Consider the following 23,328-nt stretch of genomic DNA (forward strand, 5'->3'; position numbering starts at 1 on the left):
TCATACTGCGGGTAATCTCTGGAATCGCCGCATACCTTTGCACCCAGACGACGATTGCATGCCGACCTTATAATCTTCATCACTCCAATCGCGAACTTCCATCAGCCCCACACAAAGAACTACTGGTTAGTTGGTTTCCGATTAGATGGATTAGCAGGTAATGCGGGCTCCCTGCATAAAGCCGAAAACCGATAAGGATAAGTATAAGTCTAGTACAGGGCAATCTGACCGTCACTGGTTCCATATCATTCAGTCGTGGGAGAACCGTCGAAAGAGCAGCTGGTGGAATTTGTTGACCATTTGGGGACACAGCAGACATGAAAATCGAATGGGTACCGCTTCGAGTTCCTCTGGAACGTCGCATTCAGATACTGGTCACGGCCTTTTTCACCTCCATGCTTCTGATATTATTATCTGTTTCCTTTCTTTTGGTAGCTGGATCACTGGTAATTTAAAATCATTTAGTAATATGCATGAGTATTACAGAACATAAGTTTCCTTTCAGATATATGGAGGTCTTTTGGTGCGCAGCTTGATGGTAACCTACTTGGCATATGTCTTTGTACATCACAAGAAAACCCAATCTGTGGTGGATGGTAATGGGTAAATAGAAAATACATATATGAAAGTCTCTGTAAGATTATATCGCTGTGTACCTCGCTCAGCTGGATGATAACCCGCACCAACCCCTTACATCGACACTATCGCGATTACTTTCCCGTGGAGCTGGTGAAAACAGCCGAACTGCCAGCTACTAAGAACTACATCTTGGCCAGCTTTCCCCACGGAATTCTAGGGTAAGTGCTTCGACAGATAGCCAATCTAATCGTTCAAATATAAATAGACACTGATTTATATTGCAGCACAGGCATTGGCATAAACATGGGCTTGGAAATCTCCAAGTGGCTGGAACTTTTCCCGCAAGTGCGACCCAAACTGGGCACTCTTGATCAGCATTTCCATGTTCCCTTCATGCGCGAGGTCCTTCGCTGCTGGGGTCTGGTGTCAGTGTCCAAGGAGGCTCTGATCCGTATGCTCAGCAAATCAAATGATCCCAAGCACAAGGATAATCGGGATGGTTTTACATCCAATGCAGTGGCCATTCTGGTTGGAGGAGCCAAGGAAGCCATGGACTCTCATCCTGGGCAGTACATTTTAACCCTGAAGAATAGGAAGGGCTTCGTGAGAATGGCCATTCGAACGGGGTAAGTAATGCGTTTGAGCATTATTAGAATTCCTATTTACATATCCTGATTTCAGTTCATCGATTGTTCCTTCATTTTCCTTCGGAGAGGTGGACATTTTCGATCAGGTGGCCAATCCTCCCAGCTCCCTGCTCCGCCGGTTTCAGGACTTTGTAAAAAAACTGACGGGTGTTTCTCCGCTGATTCCTGTGGGTCGCGGATTCTTCAACTACACCTTTGGCTTCCTGCCATTCCGACGACGCATTGTCCAAGTTGGTAAGTAATATTTGGAATATATTTCCTAGATAAGCGGTAATAATATTCAATTTCCCAGTTGGTGCTCCAATCGATGTCGTAAAGAGCGACCAACCAGACTCGCAGTATGTGGACAAAGTGCATGGACAGGTCATTGAGGCCCTGGAGAAGTTATTCGACGAGTACAAAGACAAATATTTGGAGAACTCGAAGAGTGCTACTCTAGTTGTACACTAATTTTAGAGATACTTACTGTCTATTACTATTCCATCGACTGCTTTAAATAATTTGTAATTGAAATATTCCAAGTTGTTGAATGTAAGCCCATTTTCAAGAAAGCAATAAAAACGAGCTCTTTAATTTAATTTAAATTAATTCAATTTATTATCTTTACAAGTTGATTACAGCTATCAGTGCAAATAAATAAATGTGCTTGCTCATAGTTATTACAATATCGTTTCAGTTCAATGTAACAATGTCTGCGTGAATCAGCACTAATGTGCATGAAGCACTCGGCTGATAAGGGCGACACAGATCTCTAGTGAGTCTACGACAAAATCGGGTGGATTCCTTATCGATGAACGCACCAATGGGACACGCACAATGGAATGAGTGTTTTGACTGTTGCGAAGCACTGCTGAAACGTGGGACCTAAACATGAAGTTCTTCGAGTAAAGGTCAATAATCAATCGGGATAGGAGTGACTTTTGCCGGCATGCCCAAATAAACATTAGGGTAGTAGTCGACTCCAAAGATATGATTCAGCGCCCATCGATTAAAGCACAATCGGCTAAGATCGAATCATTATTTACAGCCACTTAAGATCCGTTATCAGACTGATTTGACTATAATTTGGGCAAATAAATCTGAGAATATCTGGCTAGTTAGCAGAGTATCTGAATAGTGACCTAATCTTACATTATGCCCGCCCACCTAGTGTGTATAGTCTAGTGTCTGGATTTAGGCAATAATCAATGGCTTATCATTTAAGTGTGGTTCTCAAACTGTTGACGACTCTTACGGATCGCTCCAAAGAGGCGGGTCGTCATTGATAAGGATAAGTACCCCATGTTACACCAATTGTGTGTGCTGACACCCGATCGCTCAGTCGCTGGAAAATCGTCGAAATAGTCGCTTCTTGTGTTGAAGATCGGTTGAATTGAACATGAACATCGAATGGGCTCCTCTCCGAGTTCCGATGAACCGGCGGCTGCAGACCCTGGTTACGGCGTTCTTTACCTACACTTTCTTCACGCTGCCCATCTCATCCTGCCTCGCAGTTGCTATCCTGCTGGTAATCCTTTTGTGCAAATGGCAGATTAGTAAATTCAATAAGCCCAACTTATAGAAGCAACTCTAAGTGTGTTGAAACTAGAGGGCATAGCTTCGAGTTAGGGAATAGGTTGAGTTAAAGGTGGAAATAGTTCTAATAGAGTTCCTTAAAAGTCTTTAAGTAAATTACTCCTAGAATAAGCTTACGTAAAGGATACGAAACATTTCAATTATACCATTTAAATTAACTACTTATCTGAAGAAATAACCACAGTACTTTTACTTTTATATCCTCAAGTATTACGGCGAAATGTTCGTGCGTAGTCTACTTCTTATTTATTTTGTAATAATTTATTTGGATTATAAAAGAAACTACGGCATTATGGAAGGTAATGGGTAAGTGCTGAATGTGGAGTATCCCGACCGCTGAAGAGATTATAGCCCCACTAATTTTTCACATTCCCCAGCTGGTTATTCTACCGCGGCATTCGGAGATATCGAGACTATTTCCCCGTCGAACTTGTGAAAACCGCTGAGCTGCCTCCCAACAAAAACTATATCATAGCAAGCTTTCCACACGGAATACTTGGGTAATTACTAATTACACAATAACTCACTATATCTTATCGTATGTTAATTGCACCTCTAGAACTGGGACTTGTATTAACATGAGCCTGGACATCGGGAACTGGCTATCCCAGTTTCCACAAGTTCGACCCAAGATCGCCACCCTTGATCATCACTTCAAGACGCCTTTTCTGCGGGACATATTGCGCTGGTGGGGTATGGTATCGGTTTCCAAGGAGTCTCTGGCCTATTTACTCAGCAAGTCAAATGATCCGAAGCACAAGGACAACCGGGATGGTTTCACATCTAATGCGGTGGCCGTACTTGTTGGTGGTGCCAAAGAAGCCATGGACTCTCATCCTGGGCAGTACATTTTAACCCTCAAGAATAGGAAGGGTTTCGTTAAAATGGCCACTCGCACTGGGTTAGTGAGAAGCTTATAAATTGTAAGGAATTTTATTGACATTACTTTGCTTGTAGATCGTCGATTGTGCCCTCGTTGTCCTTTGGCGAGGTGGACATATTTGATCAGGTGTCAAATCCTCCGGATTCCTCGCTCCGTCGGTTCCAGAATGTGGTCAAGAAATTCACAGGCATTTCACCGCTTCTTCCCAAAGGTCGGGGTATCTTCAACTACAACTATGGCATACTGCCCCATCGCCGACGTATTGTCCAAGTTGGTAAGTGCCAAAAACTCGTCCTATTACTTATAATTTATAATACCAATGCCATCCGCACCACTTCAGTTGGGTCCCCCATCGATGTGGCAAAATGTGATACTCCCGATCCCGAATATGTGGACAAGATTCATGGGCAGGTGATGAGAGCGCTGGAGAAGATGTTCGATGAATACAAAGAGAAGTACGCTCCAAACTCAAAGCAGACCAAACTGATAATACAGTAAAATAACTCAGACTGTGATTTTTGAACGGAACAAAGTTTTAGACTATTTTAAAGAAGGAGAATGTTTTGTTTTGTTTGTTTGTTGATTTCTTTTATTAGTTACCAATTAAATTTGTTACCTTGTATGTACTTATATATACAAAAAGAACAAGGAGCTGGATTCTCGAATTTTGGAAAAGCTTAACATAATTTCGCATTTTGTGCCACGACGATCATTCTTAATCTCGTTTCCGATTTAACAACTATAAGGAATTGGTGCTACGCTAGAAAGAATCGATCGCAAAATTCCTTTCGAAGGTACAATTTCATTAATTTAGCAACAAATCAGTTTTCATCGATATTTTAGTTTTCTTTCGGTTTGGTTTAGTTTTCGAATTTTAACGCTAAAGCAATAGCAATATTAGAAGGGAAAGTGGGAAAGGGAAATATTAAGATTCAATAAGATTACTAGTTACTTGTGGCTGGCTTTAAGATTTACCTACAAATACTGAAATATTACGAAAAGTATTCGTCTAAATATATACTCTTTAGAAAGGAACACTTGGCATAACTTGGATTCTCGATTTGGGACTCTGTTTAGTAATATTTAGTTTTTGAATTTTCAATAACAGTTGAGTAAGCTATAGGATTGGCCACCATATCTGTGCGAGTCCCGATTCTTGTACTCCTGTAAGGTGGTTCTCATGCAAGCCTAACGATTGAGTACACTATTTCGCGCAATTGCCGTAATTCTGATTATTGTTAGAGCTGGGAACTTAACTTACCCATAACACTCTGGTTAATTTTCCTAAATTCTGCTGGTGAGGCAATACAAAATATGTAATTGGCATAATTGTCGGACGAATTGCCTACGACATATAGTACATATGTAGGTGCCTATAAGAGCATGTCCAAAAACTATCTCACTTTGGTGTTTCGCTATAACTCTACTTGATTTCTCATTTTAGGTACTAGCCAGGCTGCCGATTGTGGTTCGAGGAAAGCGCATTTGTCGTTTATCTAAATTTCATTCCGTTCTTAATTTTTGGTATTTGGTTTTTGGGTATTCATTTTAATATTTTGTTTTCGGTTTGGTTTTTAGTTTTAAATCAATCCCTGAGTGCATTTTACTTTGCATTTAATTGCGTAGTTGCTAAATCAACTGCTGGTGTTGGCTGTGGCTGTCTTTTGGCTCTTCAACTGTTGGTGCGCAGTGGTTTGAGTGTGGCTCTGGTTTTTGATTACTGCCAGCGAGTGCCATAATTGAATCGACTAATTACAATACCTATATATTTCACAATTACAAATATATAGTACGTATAGCAGTGGCGTGCTATTGGCTTTGATTCTGGGGCTTTTTTTCTTTTTTTTTGAGCGCAAACGGTGCATGGAAGATAAAGGGACGTGTCTCGAGTTGGAAATCTCCAGCGCATAAACATATCATATCAAAGTTGAACATTTAACATTCAGTATTCAGTATTCAGTATACAGTATTCATTACTTGTTATTCGTTAGGTTCTTTATTGGTGTTTCGATTGCTGGGAGGGCCTTACGGTGAGCTCTAGTAAGTATCTACAAAAGGTTCTGCAGGCTCCTGCTGCACTTCTCAGCTTCTCAGAGCTTTAAAATATATGCTTCTCTGCGAGTCGAGTTCTCCTCCGTGTTTGGTTTGGTTTGGTTTGGTTAGGTTTAATTTATTAATTGTGTATATTTAGTATATAGTTATGTATAAATACAATTGAATTATAGTACGTATGTGTGTGTATATGTATATCGGGGGATCAAACTGCATACGCGTTAGTTCTAGTATTAATACATTAATAATACAATTTGTAATTGCAAAGATAACTAACAATATTTATACTTATTCATATATACTTTCCCTTCCGTAATCAAGTATCAAGTACAATTTATCAATTTCATATTTAGAATAATATTGTATATCCGTACATGCAGGTTCACTAATCAAGTATTATTTTGTTTAGCATTGCTAACGTTTTTGGTTTCTCCTCATTCATCCCATCGATTTCCTACCAATATCTCAACTTTTCAACTATTTATAGCGAAATAACAAGGTTTTGTTCTGCCGATGCCAACTAATCAACTAATTTCCATGCAATTCATAAGAATGTTTTACACAATTATCTCGTTTTTGGGGCTGCCGATTTATATTTTAGCTAATTGGTTTTGGGCTACCGGGCGACTCGGAACCTCCCATAAAAGTATGCTACACAATGTTCAACAAAACTTGCGGCAAGTCAATCGATAAACGACAACATCGAAAGTTATGCGCAAGTAAACAAATATTACTTATCACGAAAATAAAATATGTTCTATAAAATCTATAAAAACTTCACAAATGTATCTGTGATTTATATATATATATGTATCTATAAGCTATGGTGGCTGCCAGCTGTCCTAGACAGCAACGATGGCCGCCATCTACGAGGCAGTCGGCACAGGATTGAAGTAATGCAGGCCATTGGTCTGTAGAAAGGTCGAAAACATATATTGTAATCGTATATACATATGGTAACTGTATTTGATCCGACTTACCGCCATGTCGTACTCGGTGATGTAGGCGGGAATTTCCAGCTGATCCTTTGTGATGGCCGAGTACAGGTGCTCCACACCCGGAAGCGAGTGCACTTTGGCCTTGATGGCCGGCGCCATGAACGTGGTGAACCACCAGGTCATCATCTTAGTCCAGAAAGTGGGATGCACGATGTAGAAGGCCTTCAGATTCTTCTTGTACCTATCCGAATATAAGTAGAATTTAGCACAATGTCCTTTTGCGAGGGGTCTCGAGATAGGAACTTACTTGTAAGGCAACACACTGTACACCTCACGCAGCCAGTGCAGCGATGGATAGTTGTTCGTGGATGTCAGCGTGTGGAAGTACGAGATCACATAGTCTCCTTTAACGATGGGATCCAGTAGCTTAATCAGATATAGCAAGGCCTGCGGTTCAAATGTAAGTGTTAGTACTTGTATATAGGAACATTTGATTAAACACTTTTACCTTTTCCAGGTCAATGTTCTGGGCGGGGAACCATTTGCCGCAGAACACAATCACAGGCCGACCCAGGCGGTCCACGCCGCTCTGGTAAAGGCAGCCGATGCCGGACACCTCCGTCAAGTCCTCGACTTGGGCGCGACGTAGGAGGCGCTCGTATCTGGATGAAAATAAAACACAGCGGTTAGTCTCATATGGATATGGTAGATCCTATATAACTAATGTTTCAGGCGATTAGCTTCGAAACACTTAAGCTTTCAATGATTTGTTGACTTATGGTGCTAGTTCTGTAAGACGTATTGACATACACATATAAATATTTATATATATATATACATATACTGATATAATTTATATTTTCAGAAATTTAATATCATCCACCTAAGATCAATTGCAAAATGCATTACACGCACGACTGCTTCCAGTTGAAATTGCTTTCATTTTGTTTACTCTGGCCTCTGACTTTTCGAGTACTAGGCATATAACGATTATGTGAAACCCATATTGATTGGGTGGGTTGATTGGGGAGGGTAGTTCGATCGATTATTATGTGGAGTCACGCAATTCCAGGCCATATAAGCATACAAATATAATGACACAGTCACCAGAAGCTATTGTAGAGTGTAGAGTCGCCTTGGCCGACTGCTTGAAATTCATTTCGCTAAAAACAAAGACGCTGAACATCGTGTTTATCTGCCTGGCGAATTACAAATGCAAAAAGCGTGCTATGCTCATGTTTTGGCTGTCTCTCTTTAGCTAAGTTGCTAAGTTTTTGCAAATATTTGCGAGATTAAAGTATACAATTAAAATGGGCATGGGCAAGGAAAATGGGTCACCGATTCAGTTTCGAATTTAATGTTCATTTAATTGGCCATAGAATGAGTGCGCACTTTGTTATTAAGTATGACGCATTCATACCGTTTCAGAAAAGATTTATCTATATATTCATATGTGTGCAAAAGGTGGGTTTAAGTGATTAACAGCTTTCGAAGCCACACGCCGAAATACAAACTTTAGATCTGGCTAATTGAATGCCTCAGCCTCCGCCAAATGCGGACAAATATGAGTCAATTTCAGCTGACTTAGTGCTGTGATTAAATTGGGCTTAAATGTGATGTTTTTTTTACCGCCTGCCGCGATGGCAGTAAACTCCGGTAGCAGCAACCGATAACCGTTTACGACTGCGGAGAGATGGCCAGATAATGGGCCAGATAGGGCCCAAATGTGACGCATTGTGACGCAGTGCTGACCGACTCAGTCTCGATAATAATCTCATAGTCGGTGTTTGCCCAGCTAAAGATACAGATACAGCTGCGGATGCGGATGCAGGTAGATTTGGTGGGTGGTGCCCCCTGAATGTGATTATCGTGCGAAATATACAATGAATGTTAAAGCGCAATGCTAATCCGCAGAATAAATCTCACACTTTAACAACTCAGTGCCGCAGAACATTAAACAATAATAAACATTATTATTAGATCACATTTCTCATTTCATGCCATCACACACTTTGCATGTTAATATTGGCTGGCACGTACGGAAAAACAAGGCCGAAAGGTTCTGGGGTTCTGCTTAGGTTCACTTGCGGTGGGCGGACGGGTGAAGGTTGCTTGGGCGCAACAACCAGTCATGGCCAAGCTGCACGGCAAACTAAAGGATGCACGAGTCTAAAAATAGACCTTGTGGCAACTGGAAAGGGTAATGTTCAACTGTACTTAATTAACTGCGAATAGTGAATAATGCAATGGTGCAACTTGAACTTATTCAACTGGAACGGAACCTGCTATGCGCAGGATAAGACTTCGTTTTACAAAGTCAATTGATTTCCCACTCATTTAATTGATAAACCACCTATCATTTTCATTTATACAGTATTTATAGGCATTAAAACGAAGCGAATTTATCAAACATGTAAGTATCTACATGTAGTTCTGATCTTTGACCCATCAAAAGACTAATTTTGATCAAAGCTTTAGGTAATTCAAGGTAGACTATCGTATAGTTAGTGGCCATAGCTAATAAGTGGCTCCCAGCTTTATGTATCTGACAGTTATTGAATCGAACTGGAACAGTAAGGCCGTAGTGCACTCCTGCCCACCGCTGACGTCATCAAACCCTTGCCAAGGAGCAATCGTTTACGGCCAGGAGGCGCGAGTGAGGGTCTCGATAGCCCGTTCGACTCCGTGACAGACACATCGCAATGCCCTGAACCCCATAACTGACGAGGCCCTTACCTTTCCTCCGGTGACTCCATGAGCTCATCGGGGAGGACGTCGTTCATGTCGCCCGTAGTTTCTTGCATGGGACTGGAGCCCAGGTCAATCGACGTCATGCCTTCTAGCATTGTCATAGTTTACTGAGTTTCTGATGGATTATATTTGTGGATGTAGTTGTAGTTGTATTTGTAGTTGTTGCTGGTTTCGCTGGTGGGTGGCACTTCTTGCTGTTCCCTTTAAGTTCGTCGTTCGCCTCTCGCGCACAATTACGGTATATCGATTTGAAGTCAAAATAGAAATTCGTTTTTTCAACGGTTAACTGTACGTTTTGATTTGCTAGCTGCTGTTTTCGAACCGATTTAGCATTCAATTGACGCAAAATAGACTGTTTCTATTTTGCCAGATACTTATAAATAGTTCAGGGTGTTTTTCTCCGTTAAATAAGATGTATGTGCGGGCAGCGAAGTGGCCAGACTTTTGCGTTGTACGGAAGCGGCTCGTGGAAATGCGAAAATATAAATAGTTTTTCCTTAAACTTTCAGCTTTTAGGTCGATGCGATTTTATGGATTTATCACCGATTCCTAATAGAATTGGCGCCCTCACGGATATATATCTCAGTGCACGTCCGTTCGCCGCGAGTAAAGCTTTTCGAATGAGCGAGTTTGCGGCGAGTGGGGCTACTCTTGAATCTTTTTCGCCGCCCCAGCAGCCGCGAAGGAGCGTGGGAAAGATAGTGTGGAAAGAGAGAGACGCAGTGGCGACGTCGCCGCAAACTTTTGCTCCCATTCTCTCCCACGCGATGATGCTGCACAGAAAGAAAAGCTGACACGACTTGCTAAATCATGTTACTTTGAAATAACATTTTAGTCGAGATTGCATTACTAATCAAAACCAAATATAACCAAAATAACAAAATAAACCCCCGTGTGAATTACGCTAAACATAAAATACCATAAGTATAATCGTGTTTATAGTTAAAAAGTTTTGCATAAATTGTTCCAACACAATCAAATTAAGAATGAGTTACCTTGTTTGACCTGCGCATTTAGTATCAAACTCGCTTTTTCTATCAGTGTAAGTTGCTCGCGAGAGTGTGTTCTCTCACTTTTGGAGCGTGCGCCCTTTTCGCCTCTCCAATGGCAATCAGTTACAACACCAATGCCCAGAAGAGCAAGAACCGTTAGAGGCAGGGCAGCACCAACAACAACCCAAGGACATCATGCTAGCGGCTTTATTTGCACTAATGTCAGTCGGGCTAAAACAAAACTGTCCAAAAATGAAATCAGTTCAAATGTTTGCGTTGTCAGTTGGCAGCTAAATGCGCAAAAAACGAACACACGAATGCTATTTCGGTTCAGCCACCCACCACTCACATACACTTGCACATTCAGTGGGAATTACGGGCGTATGCGTGCAATGTGCAACATTTCCATCAGAATGGATTGTTTAAAAAACATCGCGGCTAGCATAAACAACCATACCCTTGACTCATTAATGTGCGTATAAAATCGTACAACTGTACATGATATTATCAAAACAATTTCAACTTGTACGATGTAAGGGATCATTACTCAGAACACAATTTCCAATTTATTATTAAAAAAAAAACTAATAAAAAATAAAAACCTTAGCACATGGACATTATATAAACATCAAAAATCGACCTTCTATTAAGAAAGCAATAACTGTATAGCTCAATTATAAGTTATTGCTAATAAAGCTTAAGTATTATTAGTTTTTTATCTCATCTATGTACATACATATGTATGCTTACTAGCTAACTTCATGTTTACGTCAACGTGAGACTGGATGACCTTAGAATGTAATCGATAAAAATTGGCTGAGAAAAAAAAACAATAACAGTGAATAATTATTTACCCCAAAAGCTAAATAACAGGGCTTTTATAAAATAATTAGTTGTAGGAAAGTAATAATAAATTAAAATTATATTTTCTGCATGTGCCTGGATGACCTCAGACTGAGTTTAATTGAACGCGCCAGAGAAGAGGCGCCTGCACAGTGGGGTGCATTCCCCCCGCACGCACACAAAAAAGGCGAGTGACAAGGGAAAACTGGTCCAGGAAGCGGCGTCCAGTTGTCACTACCCCACTGAATGCACATACACACAGCTCCCCAGAAATCGGTTGAATAAATTAAGTTGCCTGGGAGATGTTGCATTTAAATGTTTACAAAATGTGTGCGAGGCATTTGTGCGGTTTCATTCAATGAACTGCAACGGTTCGATATTCTGATGTTCTGATTATATAGCCACCGGCCGATCCGGTTTCCGATTTCCACTTCGATCGAGCTGTCACTTGAATTGTTTTAATTCGGGTAGTCGACAATATTTAGAGTATGCATCATTTTGATGAGAGATTCGAATGGTTTATGTTTACATTAATTTCCTTTTTCGTTTTGTTTTTTTCATCTCTTAAATATTTTATACTGGCCTCCTTCTTCTTCTTCGAAATTCATTCATATTTAATTTAATAGTGTAACCCTAAGACGTTCCAAGTGAACACAAATTATCTCCGCTTATAAGAGCACTTATAAATATTCATAAATATTTACCTCTAATCTTTTTCTACGAATAAAACGGCAAAATAAATATTTTTGATGCGATAATCTTAAGAGTATCTTAGAAGGATCCCATACGAAAGTATATATTTCATGGCATAATGAAATATATAAAGCCTAAGTTTTGTGGAAAATATGCTACAGTATTTCCAAGTGTCACACCATTTTTTTTGTACACCTCCTACAGAGTTGTAAATATTCATTTGCAGGCGGTTGTGAAAATTTCACGCAAACTATGACGCCACAGTGCTTAATATGTCTACGTCACAGTTGGCGTCACAAGAAAAAGGTCACAAAACACTTGGCCAGTCCAATTAGCATTGTGCAGGACGATGGGCGAGCACTTTCCGCTCTCCACTCCATTTAAGCCGCTCCAATTTAATTTTAGCCAGAAACTGAGCCGAGCTAACGGATTGCGTGCCTGGGGCCTCTAAAATTTCGACAAGCGGCGGAATTTACATAGGGGAAAGGCATTTGCTAGACGGTTAAGATATTTCCGGCATGCTCTTGTAATAAAAAAACTGGAGGAAGGCTCGCTGACAAGGTGTTTATTGGAGGAGCAGGAGCGGGAGGGCCATTTGTGGGCCAACTTCTACCAACGCGTGCCACACACACTCCAGGAAATTCGGTGACGCAGTGCGTCTATGGTATCATAAACGATCAAGTGATAAACTACAAAGACTTGGAATGAAATACATAAGTGAATATATCTAATAAGGGATCTGTAAATCGAACATGATTGAAGTCAACTTAACTTTCTGGAATTCTTTCTATGGGTGTTGCTTTTTTATCAGAATATTCACTTTTAATCAACATTTGACAGAAATGTGTTTGTGTTAATAAAATTAAAATGATTCACTCATTAAACGAAAATCAAGAAATTTTACTCCCATTAATGTTTGCTTAGAGTTTGTTTACTTTCTCGAGTAAATGCAAATGGGAATATGACTAACCAGAATTTTCCATGCTAACATAATGAGGCAATAATTTCCAACAATAATATAATATTATACATAATATATTGGGTGAAGTGCTATTACTTAGCGAATCTATCTGAAATTTCGTTTGGTAACAAGTAACAAAAATAGCTTACCTCTCCTGGTGCTCAATGCCCTCGACTCCCTCGGAAATGACATTCTCGTAAACTCCAGTGCGTGGGCGATCGCTGAGCAGGTGCTGCCGGTCCAGATCGCGCTGTTTTGGGGACCGAAGACATCAATGAATTAGTAAATCAACTTCAGCTCGGGTTTTTAAAGGCGACTCACCTGCAGCTGAGCCTGCAATCCGCTGCTGTACGAGTTCAGGCTGAGACCGTTCATATCCCGTGCTCCGTACTCCAGATCTGAGCTATTGCCCTCCATGTCGTGTGGACTCACGTCTGAATCGTCGTCGGCTGAAAGAGATAACAGATGGTTAACGCGTTGTGATAACTTGTTATAATGAAAACCGCTAAGGCTCGCGTAATAAACGATTTAGCATAAAATACTTTCAACTATTATATAGGGATACTAAAAATATACGATCATTTAAACATATTTGTTAAATTACAAGTTTGCATGTATATTATAATGTTTTCTTTCTTTATCCTTAAATCGGGAAAACGTTTTAACAGAAGAGGTATGTAATATTTTCGTAATTAGTGAATTTGAACCGAAACTTGGAGCATAGGCATTTTTCTTTGTATTTCAATTCGGGCGTTTGGGCTTGTGGTCTTTACACGAGAACTCAAATGAGTTGTTTATCATTCTGCGCTGGATTTTGGTTACGATTTGGATTTCGATTAACCCCGCAGAGCAAACGCTTTCTGTAATCTGCGAACTTCAGTGCTGCGGAATGTGAGTTGAACTGATTGCCAGCTCTGGGCGGTTGGTGCGGTTGATACGACACAGCAGCGGAGCGGATAAACGCACGAGCGTTGAGTAAAACTGGATGCTGCCCCCTCTCTTCTCTTCTCTTTCCCTACTCTCGCTTAAACTCTCGCTGTGCACCGGTCCCGGCAGCTTACTGATAATGCTGATAACACGACTGCCACGACATGATTTAGGCCCAGGACGGAACTTGGCCAAGCCAAAACACTTGAGTGACACTCCTCGTGATAAACGGGCCAGAGTAAGTTAAATAACTTGGCCAGATTAGCCAACGTAAGAGGAATACAAAATGTTATTAGCTTTCGCTTACATGTTCAAATAAAAGGATTTAGTCAAAGATTACCTAATTAACTAAGATTACCTAATTATATAAAGAAACTCAATCCACAATATAAATGTAAACGCAATCTGCAATCCACTAAAAAGTCATAGTAATTTAGTAATAGAAATCGGATCAGACAATATGGTCATAAAAAATTCTATTTGTAAACGTTACCAAAAATAAAAGTGCTATGGTCAAATCTAATTTAAGCTAAATTTATTTCTTACAAATATTTGTTTCAAACGAAGTGACAGTAAATTTAAGCAGTTATTGGAAAATGGTTAACAGCGAACAATAATCCGAATGAAGTGTATTTTTCCTTTTAAATATGTTCTTGTAGAACACGATAAGTGAGAGGTTTGGTTATATTATTTATATGTTTAATTGCAATGTTATGGTACTAGTACTGCATGTACGGATTCGTGGCTTTAATAAAACTATTAAAAAAAAAACTTGTAGAACGACAAGAGAATTTACACGTTCACAAACAGAAATATATCCCGAAAGTATGCAACGGAATCTATTCCGATTCATAGCACTTAGCTTTTTGTCACCTAGTAGAGTAACTACCAAAAGATACTTTTACTCTTCGCTGGATTTATGACACAAGGTAAACCTTGTCAGTTTCTGCGTGGAAACACTTACAAACACGTTGTATGGTATTATAGAAACGGTGCTATGGGTACGGTGGCCCAAATATCGAAAACTGGCGACTTTTCCGTGACCAATCGAATGCAACTACTGCCAAGTGACCCGCACTCGACCGACTTTGCAGCGTAACTGAATCCATAGAAGTCGAAAGGCCAGTCAACATAGCAGACCAGCGAATTTCTCGTATTTTGCGCTAGTATTTCACACCTTATTCACTTGTTCAACTGCTGTGTTCCTATCTTATCGACAGGCAACAAAGGAACTGTATGTATCTCATATGGAATCATTGCCATGCTGATAGCCGTCTTTATCATCGACAGCCGATTGATAAGCCGCCAGTGAGAAAACAGTGACGCAAGCAACCATCGCACAGCTACAGTCATCAATGCGCTATGTGATCTATATATATTATCTTAACTACAAGATACTACTACTGCAAGATACACTATTACTTTCGTTTTATATATTCAGTTCTATAACAAAATATATATTTATGTTTTTACATACATTATCAGACATCTGGGATCAAAGGCCCCTCATATTTGCTCATATTTGTTATTGAGTTACTCACCTAAACGGTGACGCATGTGGACACTGTGCTGCGGATTGCGGATGATCCGTATCTGGCGATCGGGATCCGGATGTTGCGGCTCCCCAAACTCGCCGCCAATGTCCTTGGGCAGCTGCCACAGGGCACTGCGCTCCTCCAGCTGATCCCTGGGGAAGTACAGTGGGGCCAGAACCTCGTAGGTGCCGCGCTCGCTACTGCCCACGCACAATATCACAACCTGGAGGGTGCACTTGTCCAGATAGCGACGGATGGTACCTGCATATTGGGTTTATAGATTTTGATCAGTTGGAGAATTGGGTGCTGAATGTACATGATGAAGTACTAACGCAGGGCAATGTGGGCTGCCACATCCGCGGGAAAGCTTTTCTGGTGGGCACTGATGTTGCACAAGGCGATGGTGTGCAGGTTCAGTTCCTTCGCCTTGCACAGGACGTTTCTGTAAAAAGAAAACCACATATTTAATTACAACTGAAGTATATTTATAATTAAATATAATACACCTATAATGTAATTGTAGTATGTAATAATTAGTAAATCTTTTGTCCCTACACAATAAGTGCAAGCTTACTAGTTCCAAAAAATCTAAAGTCTGTGTATTAAAAATTAAATATTTATCGCGATAACTGGGGGTTTTATGCTTTCCTTAAACCTAAAACTTAACCTAGAACATATAGTCATACAAAACTGTTAAAATAACTTGCGGTTAAGCTCTACCAATGAGTAATTTCCAACATTTTAAAATAACTTTTGATGAAATCATAATTAGGGTATTAATGAAAACTCTTGACAACTCAATAATCCAAAAAAATATACTTATAAAGCTACAGTACCTGTAGCAGCAGTGCAGCGTGTTCTCGGCGGCCGTCTTGAACTTTTCCCTGTAGGCAGGTGCCACTGTGTGCAGCACGTACTTGGCGGGCAGATTGTATCCACGCGTGATGCGCACATCCCCAGTGCGGCATTCTAAGTGGGAGACATTTCAGATATTACATGGGATTGGATGCCATTGCTGCAGACCACACTTACCTTTAACCGTGGTGCTCAGCTCCTCGCGCAGCTGGTTACCAGCCACTGCGAAGATGCGCTCCGATATGCTATTGCTTTCAGTCAGAGTCTCATCGCTGGTGTTTGTGATGGCGTCCACATCCAGAGTGGTCATGTCACCATCCCTGGTGAAATAAAATCACAAACGTTATAAAGGATTTATGAAAGACGTTTAGAAATCGCTGACGGATTCAACATATTCGATAAAAGTTAACTTATTTAGGTATCTCCATATGTTTTATCATTGACAAGTAACTAATCTGCGTTGTAACTTCTTTAGATCTAACATCAAGTAGATTATCATAATTATCGTTTGATTAATGTTTAAAAAATCAGGCAAATATGTATTTAATTTTGAAAGAAATTTTATGGTGGTTATTGTATCAAGATTTCTTTTAAAGTAATTTCTCAGAGGTATCTCGATTTTAGCGGAGCTAACATTTTGTGGGGTACTAACCAGATTACAAAGCGATTGTTGACCTCTTTGCACAGTGGAAAGGGACTTCGATTGTGCCGGGGTCCGCCCAGATTGGAGTAGTCCGTGATCGGCAGCCGTGTGTCTGTTTTCTGTGAACCACCCCAGGTTGCCAGATTATCCAATTTGATGGGCTAAAGGTGTAAAAATTGAGAGCCGATGTTCAGGGCATTTACTTTGGAGCACTTACACATGAGCTTGAGCTGGATTCGAATGCTTTAAAGTCCACATTTGAGTTCGTGTCGAGACGCATTGCTCTAGAATAAATAAACCAAAAGCTATAGTTAGTTTCATGCGCACCAGTAATTCGACCATCATTCAGTCACTTCAGCTGGCTAAATTTAGTTGTCCCCAACATAACCTGTTCTCCGCCGTTCCCATTACGGTCGCGGCATTTGTTTACAATCAACTCGTTGTCCGGCTTTAGCCAGTTTCATCTTGTGTGCGTGGATATGGTGATTATAAAGCTATCTGGGTGCCCAGAACTCTGCTGAATCTGGATGAATCACCAATGGTACCGAGCGACACCTCGCATTCACCCAAAACTTCTGAAACCGAGGGCTCTAAATGAAATCTATAAATATTTGCATTCTAATTGTCATTGTTAGTTGTCATCACGTAGACGGAAGATCTTAATTCGCGGGTAAACACAAAAACCCTGAAAGAGCTGAAAAGCTATTCTGTGCAGGGTGCGAGTTGCAGTAGTGAAAGAAGCCTATTATGGTTTTAAAATAAGAAGCTATGCTAGATAAACCAAGCTTGGTTTATGTTTATATTAAATATGACTAAATTATTCGAGGATTATTTAAATAAGCATCTTGCTGTAGGAGTGCTAGTCGTCGATGATATTCAAGCAGACCCTCTGATGTGTTTGGCCATATTTTATGATGGCATATCACAGGCAGTTGCTTCCCATCTCTGACTAAACAACGTCGTAGTGCAAGGACGGCTGCAGCGAAAGCCCCCCACCTCCCTCTATTTCTCACCTGCTGCGTGTGCGTCACGAGCCAAGTGAATGGTGAAAGCAACAGCAACAGTAACAGCAAAAACAAATACGACAACAGCAGCAACTAAAACGCTGGCGAATGCAAACTGCAGCTGCGCTTAATTGCCATATCAAAACGCTGGAGGGGCGGACCCACTGCCACGCCCACCAGTTGAGCCCATCGAACTTTGCCCTTTTTTCCAGATGAACAGAAGAGCAGAGAAGAGGACGCCCAGGTGGGAGATGTGACCCAAATTGGCACTCGAGCGGCTATATATAGCGACGCCCAGATCGCGGCTATTGTCTTTTTGATGTGTGTCGAGTGCGGCTATCGTCACACAATGCAAAACTTTCCACTTTTCACAGCCACTACCACTTGAGTAAACATCGTTGATTTCAAGGAAATGTCTGTTATCTGGGATGAATGAGGGTTTTCTAGAAATATATACTGATCTCAACGTCCCACGATTTACTAATTTTGTACAAACATTTTTCACAAAGTTTAAGGAATAGGGAATGCAAGGCTCGTAATATTAATATATTCCTACTATATGAATTTTGTTCAGACTCGCTTAAGTATATCGTGGCTTTTAAATCAGGGTTTTCTTCTTGAAATAAACTCTTTTCACTTAATGAGAAAAAATAGGAATAGTAAAACGCAGATTGAGAAGTTACGTGTCCAATCTGAATTGGCACCTTAAACCCACACCATCAAATGGGAAGAATCTCAAACCAGATAAGAAGGTTGGTAAACAAAGATGAGATATTGCTGTGGCTTCCATAGTGCCGGATGAGTTCCATTGGGGGTGTTCCGTACATGGAACCCCTATAACGTCATTCTAATGGCCGGATCATCCAGCAAATAACAATTAGCCTCACATTCAAATGTTCCTAATCGGCAACCGAAGATCTGAGCGGTAAGGCAAGGAAAGTGATAGAGCTTACGTGATCGTGTGTTGTTTATGGGGTTGCATAAGGTTTTTCTTCTTATATGGAAGGAAAGCACCCTGTATACAAGTCCGACTGGTCTAACCAGTAATCAGAATTGACAAATATTTTACAGCTTGTTTGCTTATGGTCGTTTCTGTTGTTTTTGCTCTATGGTATAATGGCCAACAGAAATACATACATATTTACGTAAATTACGTCTCAGCTCAGTTGGCATTTGATTAGCTTCGCCGGCCAACCACCCACTTCCTCGCCGTCTCGCTTATTTTAGCATTATGTGTATGCAAACAAACAAAGTGCTACAAAGTTGACATATAGTGACAAAATATAGCCGAAATTGGTGCTTTTATGGTCCTAACCTTCTCATTAAGTAAATATTTTTAAAGTGTCGAAGTGTAGGTATTTTTTAAAAACGTAATTATTATTGAGCTTATTACTCAAAAATGATCCATAAATAAGTGCCACAAATAATATTGTATGATTATATCATAAAGCAAGAGATATATTTTCAGATACCCCTTACTCATCTAGTGGAAATACTCCACATTATTGGAGTATTGGTAGAAATTGGGAACAAAAATAATTAAATGAAAGAAAATTTAAAACTTTTTCAAAAGTGTGGGCGTGGCAGTTTGTGGGCTTGGGGTTTTATACTTAAATAAACCTAAAAACCTTTTAAATTTGTTTGGCAATGCTTTTGATTACATGAAAGTCATAAGAATACTTTGGCACTATGCTAACTAAGCAATTTAACACAATACAATAAACCTCTTTTTGACTTACACTGGCAAATCTGAATTCAGAACCAATGACTTCCCAGGCTGGCACTTCTGAATGGTTTTTCACGTCTGCTGCCAAGAGATTCGTTTTAAGCTGCAGCATGTTGTGGCAAGTGGCAGCGTGGGTTCTGGCCGATAACTGGCTTTGCAGTTATTCCTCGAATTGCATTCGGGCTGAGCTATCGCAGCCAAACCACCTACACAACCCACCCACCACCAACCACCACCCACTGGCTAGAGTCCAATGGGCGCACATGTGACTCCCAGCTTTTCCTTCGCCTCGCCTTGATTTGTCTTGCCAGTTTGCGTGCCCAAGTCAATTACATTATTTCAACTGTGCTGCATGACATGATTTCCCCCTCTCCACCTGATTTTCAGGGGGAACGGAAAATTGTGAAAAGTTGCAGGGGAGGCGAACGACTTAAATGTAAATAGTGCAGGGGCCAAGGGTCATCCGCATTTATTGGTTCAATGATACGAAAATCTGTGAAGGTTTTTGTCTTTGTATTGAACCAACTGCAGACAATTGGTAAGGCAATAAAGAATACAGGAGCCAAGCAAATTGCGACAGTTTAAGATCAATATGAGGTATCATCTACATAGTACAAATTGTTTATTATTGAAATGGAGTGTGTTTTGCCAACAGCGCAGTAAATGTGTGTTATTGATTGGATAGTACATACATACTATATATTGTTTTAGATAAAAGCAATTAAATGCCTTTAAGCAATCATTGACAAATAGCATATTTTTATACACAGGAATAGAATTCGGTCAATGTATCTGCCTCATTCTCCAGGGTACTTTTCAGTCGGATGCCGAATCCCCCCTTTGCTACCCGCTTTGCAATCTGGGCCAAGAAATGCTGGCAGCAATTTTGTTTACGCTACACGCTCAATCCGCCAAACTGTTGCATAATAAATGCGAAATTGTCGCCCACATGCCAAGGCCTTTGCCGAGCCGGGCAGGTTCTTCAAAAAAACAAAAAACAAGGCAGAAACAGCCGAAAATACATACAAAATACTTGGCTTCAGTTGGCGTCGGGGGCATGTAAGACTACTACCACAGGAGCTCCATTAGCATTGGCATTACTTCGCCTAGGTGGGCAATGAATCCAACTGGGCTGCGCTTGGCACGGACCGAAACCGAAACCCAACATTCAGTTTCCATGCATTGAGTATACGCCGTGTGTGCGCCTCGAGGTTGTTGGCATTGTCCTTTGCCTTCTGATCTCTGGCCCGGAGAACAAGCCGAACGAGGTCCCCAATCCCAGTGGTAGCAAACAGTGCCAGGCGGGAAGCGTTCCGCTTTCCGATTTGTGTATCTTCCAGTCAACAACGTCGCCCAAATATTTGCTGTTTATATTTATTTCGGATGCGTCATAGGCGAGGTCTAACCTCGAGCTATAGCTTCCCAATCATTGGCTATTAGACGGGGCGACTCTGGGCCTAGTTCCACCTGACGTCAGCGGGATTAATTTCCCTCCGCCATTGTTGAGCGCAAATTGCAGCAATTTTCCCGGCATTATCTTCAAATAAATTGTGTAGAACTGTCGCGCAGGCCCCAAATAATAAATATAATCTGCAGTAGTGAGCTGCGTTCTTCTTCAAACGAATCAGCAATGCGAATGCATTTATATAATGGCCGGTTTGCTGATTAAGTATTAAGTGAATGGCCAAATGTCCTGACAATGGACTCATTCTGCGGTTGTTGTTCTTGTTGTTATTGTCGTGCCTGGCCAGCTCCAATGACCCCAATAAGCTGGCCGACTGCCCGAACAATAACTCCAGTTTGATGCGGCTTGGTTTGGGGTAAATTACATTTCTATTAGGGAAATTCCACACACAACTGTGTGTTTATGTGTGCACATACTGTGCGGCGGCAAATGCTAAAACGCTTATTAATAATTGTCAGCTTCAGCGGGCACGCACAGTGGGGCAAAATATGTTCATACGGGCAAGAAATTTCTTTAGCCTAGTATATGGCAAAAACTAACAGGTCTACATGATATTTCAATCTATCAAGGTAAAATAGTTTCTACTTCTTGGGTGATTTTTAAAACTGCATCATAATAGGGGAATTCCTCAGCAAAATAGATCTATTTTGTGCCTTTTTAGGTTTAACAACTTAATGTTCTGCAGTAATGTATAATTTGGGTAACCCAGTTATTACATAATATCTCTCAGTGCTTTTAAAGCAAAAGATTGTTAAGAAAACACACAAAACAGCCCGTAAATGGTCGTAAATATTTAAGAGCTTATTTGAAACTTTAGGACCGACTTTGCCTAGTCTGTGGGATTTTGAGTTGGCGACTGCCGCGGGCCATTTCAATATCGCCTGATAATTGGGCTGTGCTGGCAATTAACTGCGACCCCGGGGGATCCAGTGGGCTATGGAGCTTGGAGCTGGTTTCGATGATGACTTGAGTGGCTGACAGGCGGGAAACCCGTTGAAACTGCAATCATATTTGATATTCAGCACAGAAATCCATGAAAGAGGAAAACCCAGTTTTTGGCGTCCGGTGCCAGCCACTCGCTTAGTTATGTATTTTCGCATAAATTCCTAATGCATTCGCAGCCGATGTTGCAGCACGTACAAAGTTGTGGAGCAGCGGGTGGGAAAATGGTTGGGAAATGCTCGGGAAATTGGGGGCGCCCATTAGGGTGGCCAGAGGTAAGTGTTCTTGGTGAATAAACCTGTCACTGAATAAACTTAACGGAGCTCGCTACTAAACCGAAAGCATAAATAATTAGTGGTATGGCCGAGAAGTGGAAGTTGCACAAGCTCGGCACTTGAAGGTTATTTCACTATATTTTTTTTGTTGTTTCTTATTTTGTGAGTGTGTGCGCGTGTCTCTTCGTAACTGTCTTTGCATTTGTGTTTATATTCACCCTCTCGTTAAAAAAGAACGCTTTACGTTTTCCACAGAAATAAAATCAAAATGTTCGTTATTGTATAATCGAGACCTTATTTTGCCTCCTTTTTCTTTCTTTTCGTTAATTCAGTGATTTTTCTTTCTCTTGTTTTGGAAAATGTACACACAACTTTTTCGAAACGAAAACACCAAAAGACAACACACGCTCACTGGCGAATGCGTAGGCAAACACTCACAGATACTGCGCACACACACACACAGATACTCCGTTTACCGTTAAACGGGCGAGGGGCGGTGGGAGTCAGATAAAGGAAAACGCGGTAGTTGGTCGACGGTGGTAGGCGCGGCGGTTATTCAGGTAACTCTCAGTAAGAGTGTGTATGTGTGACAGTGTGTTCGTGTGAGTGAGTGAGCGAGTGCGTGCTTGCCTGGCTGCGCCTGCATGCGTGTGTGTATATTTGCAATCCTAAGTTTACGGGCTTTACGCACTCGGTTCGTCGATCAATGAATCAAACTCCAACTCCAGGTAGCAGCTCGTATCACTTTCCTCAAACGTTATGCTCAGTGTTCTTGGCGTTCGATTTCAGCTCCAAAGGTAGTGTGTGTGTGGTGTGCCGTGTACGTGTGTGTGTTTTTGGTGTGTTGCAAGCTTTAGTTTCTCGGTACAAATTACTTCTTCTTCTCTTTCTCGGCCACCGCACGTCTGAAATCCGCGTTCGACACTGAAGTTAGAGAAAGCTTTCGGCCCAGCTTTAAACTTTTGACTGCTTCAAGTAGTGGGACCAAATAAAATTAACTCGATGGGGCTTATTTAGCCTGCAATAGTTTTAGGTAACAGCA

General features: G+C 41.0%; 3 protein-coding genes across 6 annotated transcripts; 2 read left to right on the forward strand and 1 right to left on the reverse strand.

Moving 5' to 3' along the window:
• Positions 1-207: 207 nt before the first annotated feature.
• Positions 208-1,810, forward strand: LOC120458539 (diacylglycerol O-acyltransferase 2). The gene is made up of 6 exons (XM_039646219.2): positions 208-446; positions 506-603; positions 666-797; positions 864-1,205; positions 1,261-1,460; positions 1,519-1,810. The coding sequence occupies exons 1-6, from the start codon at positions 318-320 to the stop codon at positions 1,674-1,676; spliced, it is 1,059 nt and encodes a 352-aa protein (XP_039502153.1). The 5' UTR covers positions 208-317; the 3' UTR covers positions 1,677-1,810.
• A 723-nt stretch (positions 1,811-2,533) lies between these two features.
• On the forward strand, positions 2,534-5,688 carry LOC120458274 (diacylglycerol O-acyltransferase 2). The gene is made up of 6 exons (XM_039645872.2): positions 2,534-2,733; positions 3,010-3,107; positions 3,179-3,301; positions 3,361-3,702; positions 3,759-3,958; positions 4,025-5,688. The coding sequence occupies exons 1-6, from the start codon at positions 2,605-2,607 to the stop codon at positions 4,180-4,182; spliced, it is 1,050 nt and encodes a 349-aa protein (XP_039501806.1). The 5' UTR covers positions 2,534-2,604; the 3' UTR covers positions 4,183-5,688.
• A 618-nt stretch (positions 5,689-6,306) lies between these two features.
• Positions 6,307-23,219, reverse strand: LOC120458244 (protein GDAP2 homolog). Of its 4 annotated transcripts, XM_039645836.2 has the most exons (13): positions 22,978-23,219; positions 17,092-17,158; positions 16,884-17,035; positions 16,409-16,551; positions 16,213-16,345; positions 15,709-15,818; positions 15,383-15,637; positions 13,236-13,363; positions 13,064-13,164; positions 7,183-7,336; positions 6,982-7,121; positions 6,717-6,915; positions 6,307-6,647 (listed from the first exon to the last, which is right to left on the reverse strand). In XM_039645836.2, exons 2-13 carry the CDS (start codon positions 17,152-17,154, stop codon positions 6,603-6,605), a joined length of 1,623 nt encoding a protein of 540 aa, XP_039501770.1. In that variant the 5' UTR covers positions 17,155-17,158; positions 22,978-23,219; the 3' UTR covers positions 6,307-6,602. The 4 variants fall into 4 exon arrangements, with proteins under 4 accessions (XP_039501770.1, XP_039501785.1, XP_039501778.1 ...); XM_039645851.2 differs by lacking the exons at positions 15,383-15,637; positions 15,709-15,818; positions 16,213-16,345; ... (2 more) ...; positions 17,092-17,158; positions 22,978-23,219 and adding an exon at positions 14,806-14,934; XM_039645844.2 differs by lacking the exons at positions 15,383-15,637; positions 15,709-15,818; positions 16,213-16,345; ... (2 more) ...; positions 17,092-17,158; positions 22,978-23,219 and adding an exon at positions 13,688-13,811.
• Between the last annotated feature and the right edge of the window lie 109 nt (positions 23,220-23,328).

Source organism: Drosophila santomea, chromosome 2L (genome assembly GCF_016746245.2).
Source record: "Drosophila santomea strain STO CAGO 1482 chromosome 2L, Prin_Dsan_1.1, whole genome shotgun sequence".
NCBI classification, from domain to species: Eukaryota; Metazoa; Arthropoda; class Insecta; order Diptera; family Drosophilidae; genus Drosophila; species Drosophila santomea.

What these genes read in the sequence shown, in the direction of transcription:
- LOC120458539 (XM_039646219.2), top strand. Translation starts at nt 318, where the DNA reads ATGAAAATCGAATGGGTACCGCTTCGAGTTCCTCTGGAACGTCGCATT. An exon ending in TTTCCCCACGGAATTCTAGG is followed by an intron (nt 798 to 863) that starts GTAAGTGCTTCG and finishes TTTATATTGCAG; the next exon opens with CACAGGCATTGGCATAAACA. An exon ending in AGAATGGCCATTCGAACGGG is followed by an intron (nt 1,206 to 1,260) that starts GTAAGTAATGCG and finishes TCCTGATTTCAG; the next exon opens with TTCATCGATTGTTCCTTCAT.
- LOC120458274 (XM_039645872.2), top strand. Translation starts at nt 2,605, where the DNA reads ATGAACATCGAATGGGCTCCTCTCCGAGTTCCGATGAACCGGCGGCTG. An exon ending in GGCATTATGGAAGGTAATGG is followed by an intron (nt 3,108 to 3,178) that starts GTAAGTGCTGAA and finishes CACATTCCCCAG; the next exon opens with CTGGTTATTCTACCGCGGCA. An exon ending in TTTCCACACGGAATACTTGG is followed by an intron (nt 3,302 to 3,360) that starts GTAATTACTAAT and finishes TTGCACCTCTAG; the next exon opens with AACTGGGACTTGTATTAACA.
- LOC120458244 (XM_039645836.2), bottom strand. Translation starts at nt 17,154, where the DNA reads ATGCGTCTCGACACGAACTCAAATGTGGACTTTAAAGCATTCGAATCC. An exon ending in CCACATGCGTCACCGTTTAG is followed by an intron (nt 13,364 to 15,382) that starts GTGAGTAACTCA and finishes TATCTCTTTCAG; the next exon opens with CCGACGACGATTCAGACGTG. An exon ending in TACAGTGTGTTGCCTTACAA is followed by an intron (nt 6,916 to 6,981) that starts GTAAGTTCCTAT and finishes ATATTCGGATAG; the next exon opens with GTACAAGAAGAATCTGAAGG.